The 6,043-nt window shown below is 35.5% G+C and overlaps 2 protein-coding genes across 8 annotated transcripts; one reads left to right on the top strand and one right to left on the bottom strand.

The window, feature by feature from the left end:
• Window positions 1-245: 245 nt before the first annotated feature.
• LOC117211672 (myoneurin-like) lies at window positions 246-3,129 on the bottom strand. The gene is made up of 2 exons (XM_033455821.1): window positions 2,661-3,129; window positions 246-2,391 (listed from the first exon to the last, which is right to left on the bottom strand). The coding sequence occupies exons 1-2, from the start codon at window positions 2,958-2,960 to the stop codon at window positions 565-567; spliced, it is 2,127 nt and encodes a 708-aa protein (XP_033311712.1). The 5' UTR covers window positions 2,961-3,129; the 3' UTR covers window positions 246-564.
• Window positions 3,130-3,262: 133 nt separating this feature from the next.
• On the top strand, window positions 3,263-5,745 carry LOC117211677 (putative E3 ubiquitin-protein ligase UBR7). 7 transcript variants are annotated; one of them, XM_033455835.1, is made up of 8 exons: window positions 3,263-3,339; window positions 3,864-4,073; window positions 4,153-4,341; window positions 4,424-4,573; window positions 4,634-4,745; window positions 4,859-5,040; window positions 5,123-5,282; window positions 5,369-5,745. In XM_033455835.1, exons 2-8 carry the CDS (start codon window positions 3,933-3,935, stop codon window positions 5,518-5,520), a joined length of 1,086 nt encoding a protein of 361 aa, XP_033311726.1. In that variant the 5' UTR covers window positions 3,263-3,339; window positions 3,864-3,932; the 3' UTR covers window positions 5,521-5,745. The 7 variants fall into 7 exon arrangements, with proteins under 7 accessions (XP_033311726.1, XP_033311723.1, XP_033311721.1 ...); XM_033455832.1 differs by lacking the exon at window positions 3,263-3,339 and adding an exon at window positions 3,472-3,541; XM_033455830.1 differs by lacking the exon at window positions 3,263-3,339 and adding an exon at window positions 3,477-3,586.
• The last annotated feature ends 298 nt before the right edge of the window (window positions 5,746-6,043 follow it).

The following is a 6,043-nucleotide window of genomic DNA, read 5'->3' as shown; positions in this document are numbered from 1 at the left end:
ACACACACACACATTTCCCTCCCTCTCTTTACCTTTCGAATAAAATAAAAGAAGTGTATTTTTTACATTACATTATGTAAACATATTACAATATGTTATGTTATGTAAAGCGCACGTCGTGACCTCTCGCGCAAGAAATAATTTACTTCTATCGATACGTTTCTTTATAGATACCAGTCATATGTTCGTTATCACGAATGTGTGATCAAGTCACATTACTGCTCTCTATCCTCCGACTTTTGTACTTTTTTTTATGTGATTTATTCAATATGACAGTTAAATGAAAGAAACGATAGAATTACTTTAATGTTTAGCCACGTTACATTGATCCAATTAAAATATACATATTCCTTGCTTTAGTTAATAGGGAGTTAGGTTGAAGATTCGACGTAACACGAATGTGCACAATGTGAGATATTTTAGTAGAGCGATTAATTTGGTATTCTTAAATTTTTCTTGATAATCACGAAAATCACATTGTGTCGACCGATAATAATGGATCGAAATAATGAATCTTCTCTATCGTTGAGATGTTACTTTGCAATAAAGAAAACGTTCACTTTATCATGGTGATATTCTTAGTCGCTTACAATGATCTAGTACATGTTGTTCGTATTCGTCCAAGGAAGAAAAGGATTTGTTGTCGCAGAGAAGACACGTCGCGTCCTTCCTATTCATCGAATGACGACGCATTCGATGAACACTGAGTTCCATTGCATCGTGCATTTGCTCGTTGCAATCGGGACAAGTCACCATCGCCGATTTTTCGCCATCAGTTGGCTGTTGCATTTCCTCCTCGACTGCATCAGTCTTAAGTGTATCGGTCGAAATAATCGCGCTACTGCTATATTTTTCATCCGGATTCGACATGGAAATTTCATTGGCGGTATCTTTCGGAGATATAACGGAAGAAGGGTATTCGGATTCTGGCTCTTGCTTTATTGTGGCTTTCACAGATGGTACCAATTCATTCTCAATTTTCTGCGAATTATCGAGATCCGAGTGAAACGGTATGAGCGAACTTTCCGGATGAGTTTTCACATGATCGATCAGCTCTTGTTTCGAAGAAAATATTAACTCGCACGAATAGCACGAGTAATTGGTTGTATCGTGCGATTCACATTTTTTAATATGATCTCTCAGTATTCTTTTCTCAAGAAATTCTTGGTGGCAATGTTCGCAGCGATATCTTTGATCTCCATGATGTAAACTACGGTGTTTTAACAGTGACGATTCATTTTCATAGCAAATTAAGCAATCTAAACACATATATTCTGACAATTGAGAATGATCAGTCAATAAATGTGTTTGTAACTGAAGTTTAAGTTTAAATGATTCGCCGCAAAATTCACAACGTATTTCTTGAACCTCCTCCATTGTCGATTTGTCCTCCGTCTTCTCCACTTCTGTCTCCGCCTCTACCTCCATTTTTATCTGCAACCCAAGCTCTTCTTTGATCTCAATTTCAGTTTCTGTCTTCATTTCCACTTTCGACGGTTCCGACGTTGCCTCCGCTTGTAATTCAGTCATTTCCGATTCAATTACCTGTTCCTCTGTTTCCTTCTTTTGCGTTTTTTCCTTTGACTTTGTCTCCGTTTCTAGTCTAGAAGTGACCTGCTGGTATCTTTGATCGTTCATTACTTTTAACACATCCAACCAATCTAACTCTTCATCCATATGGCATGTATCAGTGAGTAAAGAAAATACGGTATCACCTTGTCTTTCTTCATCGAGCATCATACTCTGAGATTCGCTCCTCAACGTGGTGGTTTCGTTCACTCTGCTCTCGTACATCTTATTATCATCCAGATTAGAATTAGTAGTACTTGGAACTGAGATTGGTATATGACCGGATCTTTGCCTTGCCCTTGCTCTAGCTGCATAGCCCCTAGTGCGAGGTCTACCTCGACCACGTCTAAAGATACCACGAGTAATTTTTGGAGCACGATCTTGCTGCTGTTGCTGTTCCTCCTCTTTCTCTTTCTCTTTTTCCTTTTCCATTTGTTCATTTCTCATATGTTTACTGATTGAATACAAAGGCTTTTTGGGTGCACTACTTGGTCGTGTATTTGGAAACACATGACGCAATGTATTGTCTGCTACGTAAATCTGTTGAAAAAATTTGAACGATTGTTCCAACTTGTCGACACATTCGTTGCACATTTTTGTGGGTAAAGCATCTTCATCGTCGATTTCTATCAAAAGCTTCAATTTCGATAGGAGGCTCATGTCTGTGCTCTTTCCTGTCATCATGCTTACAAGGTTCTGTTTCTTAGTCGCGCACGTTCTACACCACTGATCCACTTCAAGTTCGGAAGAAACATTTTTCTCTGTATGCTGACCCGTTGCTACTTCCTCCATAGAACTTTCTTGATTGTTTAATTGAATTTTCTGAAATTTCATAGAGCTCTATAGAGTAATAGAGTATAGGACATATATAATTGGGGAATCATTTATCCATAATGGAATTTATAAATATTAATTTACGTTCTAACTTGTGTCTTTGTGATTTTCCTTTCCAACAATTATTAATATCTGCTACCAATAACAATAGTAATAGAAACAATAACAATAATCTCAGGAGAAGTAGTTTGTAATAATAATATTAATATTACACTTACACTCGAGCTTTAAAGATTGCAATAGAAGAAAATACCTACCCGTCGTGTTTTCGAATTCCTCAATGTCCTCGAAACAGTACTCCAATGCGGAGAAGGGACTGCATTTTCCTTTAGAGTGCCTTTACTAAGATAGCAATCCTCCGTAAAGTGATTATTACAAATAAAAAATCTCATAGACCGTAAAACATCAAGATCACTTCCAATTAGGTCCACGTGACCACTGTTGATCAACCACCTCACACAGAGACCGGTATCACAAACGGGAAGTTCATGAAGTATTTGCTGCTTTTCCCGTGTGTCGACACAATCGATGTATCTGCATTTGGTTACTTCCTCCATTACTCGTAATCTCAAACAACTTGTCAAGTAATAAGAAAAAGAACAAACAACTTCTTATATTCGCTCTTATATTAGTAGCCTTTTGCTCAAAAAAAAGTTGAAAAGCTTTATATATTTAAGACAGGTTAGGCATAATTAAGGCGCGAAAAGCAAAGCTACTGAACGTGCCCGCCATCTCTCGATATCTATTAATACCATTATAGATGGTGTACGTCAGGTTTATCTTTCATCTGTATATGATCTGTATTATAGATGATATATAAAATACTTGTACGCATTAATTGTTGGCGCGTAAACTTATAGAAAATTAAATCGGATGACGAAATTTCAGTATCAAAATAAAAAGAAACGGTAAAGATGATTTCGAAATGTTAAAAAGGTACAATAAAGGGATATTTTGTACAATATTTCCTAACTTTTTACTAGTGATTTGTTATGGATTATAGATTACGCATGTATGTGTATATATAGAGAAGGTAGACGTTAGTCATACTGCGTACAACCGTATAGCTGTATGGTTTCGAGTAGTATGTATTCAGTTTCCATGGTTAGAATAACCCTATATGTAAGTATCTATCTAGGTATGTACATATAATCTATATGGATAAAATGTACGATCCGTAAAGGTAAGAGCGCTATCGTCGCGGTAGTGATTGCGATTAATTTACCAACCGTAATAGTAGCGTAAAGAAGCCGCGCGAAACAACGCAACACAGTTACGACATACAATTCGTTCATATCCCAATGTAGTTGTTGTGTTTTTAAATTCATTTCGTTCTAGAGATTATGCATGCAAGCATGTAAATAAACGATTATCGATAGCGTTCAGTTGACAAGCATCGTATTCAAAGAGGGAAACGTAGAGAGAAGAAAGGGTAATAAAGGTAATAACCTTGATTCCAGATTTTCAATACGTGATTAAGAAGACTTAAATTAATTCGGCTTAAATTAATTGGACACAAACGAAACAAAATGTCTGAAAATATCGAGGAAATTATCGAAGAAGAAAATTCTGTTACAATGTTAGATGTACTTCGAGAAGAAAATCAGTTAGAAGAGGACGCGTATGCGGTTCTTGGTGCATCTGATGACAAAAATTGCACTTACAGCAAGGTTTCACTTTTACACAATCGCTAACCTTCTCTAGTAAACAAGTAACATTTAATTACAAACGAATCATCTGATTTTTCAGGGTTATACACGGCAAGCTCTTTACGCATGTAAAACCTGTTGTCAGAAATCAGTACGTGCAGCAGTTTGCCTTGCTTGTAGTTTTCATTGTCACGAAGGTCATGAACTTATCGAATTATATACTAAAAGACATTTTAGATGTGACTGTGGTAATTCAAAGTTTGGAGGAAAAAAATGTAACCTGGATCCTGTATGTTGATTTCTCTGCTATTGTTACATTTTGTGTTCTGTACTTCTTCCTCCTCTTGTTTCATGTTTTGTTCTACTTATAGTCAAAGGATTCACTAAATTCCGAAAACCAATATAATCACAACTTTGATGGCCTTTATTGCATTTGTCAGAGACCATATCCAGATCCAGATGATACTGTTAATGACGAAATGTTACAATGTATAATCTGCGAAGACTGGTATCATTCGAAGGTAATATGCCCTCATACCAGTTGAAATATTATTGGACTAATTGCAATTAATGACATCTAGCATTTAGAATGTGAAAAGGAAATGCCAGCGGATGGTGCATATGATGAAATGATTTGTGCTGGCTGTATGAAAAAGAATGACTTCCTGTGGAATTATGCCAACAAATACACAGGTATACTGGAAAATTTTTTAATGTCTTAGCGATTGTTATATATATATATATATGGCGATGATTGTAGTATATTTTTATTTAAAAAATACAGTTTTGCATATACATGATTGTAGCTTTGACAACAACAGAAGTCTCTTTCGGTGATAAAGAAGAGGAATTGATTAACGTTGAAAGTGAATCAAAAATTTGTAGAATGCCAAGGAACAATTCTGCAAAACGAATAGTATTACGGGGAAGTTGTTTTTGGACAGAAGGATGGAGAGCTGCTCTATGTACTTGTGAAACATGCAAAGAGGTAAGAGATTTTTTTTCATGCAGCATGAAATAAATCCTCGATTTTCTGTATTCGTAAATTAAAATAATCTTCACAATCGTAGCTCTACCGAGAGAAACATATCGCGTTCCTCCTTGATCCAACAGACAGTGTACACGCGTACGAGGAAGCTGGTAAAATAAATAGTCGAGAATCACGATACGAGAAGGGTATGAAAGCTCTTGCCTCTTTAGGTCGTGTCGAACAATTGACTGCTATCGAAGGTAATTACGAATTAAAGATTTATTCGAGTCGTTCTATAATTTTGTTTATTTTATATTCACGTTCGCTTGTATACATATGTTGGCAGAATACAATAATATGAAGGAACGATTAAAACAATATTTGCAAAAATTTGCTGAAAACAAGAAAGTCGTGCGAGAAGAAGATATAAAGGAATTTTTTTCGGAAATGGAATCGAAGAAGCGACCAAAAGTAGTGATACCTACGTATTGTCGTTGAAAACCATTACTCGAATACTATAAAAATTTGTCGTTTCTAACAAAACAAAAACAAAAAATCAATGTATTTATATATTACTGCAAGCAATGTTTTACTTTTATATATTTCGTTCATTTACAAAGCTTAGTCGCGTGATATTAAACTATCTCGCATCTGGTACAATTTTCAAGTTGTAAATGTAGCAGTGTTCTAATAAATTATAACTGTTTTTTCGATATTAAAAAAGAAAGGGAAAGTGAAGAAGAAGAGAATGAAAAGGACGAAAGGAAATAATGAAAAGTAAGAAGAGTATCTTGTTATTTTTGGAAAATATCAACTTTTTTTTAACGCTATTTAACGAAATGTTTTCCTATGTATATAACGCAGCGTTTACATCAGCAAGTAAAAAGAAACAGTTTGTGAAGCTCCAATATCTGTATGAAGTGCGAGCTGCGTCGGCAAACACCAAACATGGTGCAAAGTACAAACGCAATACGGTTATTATTGAAATTGGATAGTGGAATAAAAATATTATAATTGGTTG

Source organism: Bombus bifarius, unplaced genomic scaffold (assembly GCF_011952205.1).
Source record: "Bombus bifarius isolate JDL3187 unplaced genomic scaffold, Bbif_JDL3187 scf7180000008240, whole genome shotgun sequence".
In the NCBI taxonomy this organism is placed as follows: Eukaryota; Metazoa; Arthropoda; class Insecta; order Hymenoptera; family Apidae; genus Bombus; species Bombus bifarius.
Note: the sequence above shows the minus strand (reverse complement) of the source record. Positions and strands in the feature narration are given on the sequence as shown.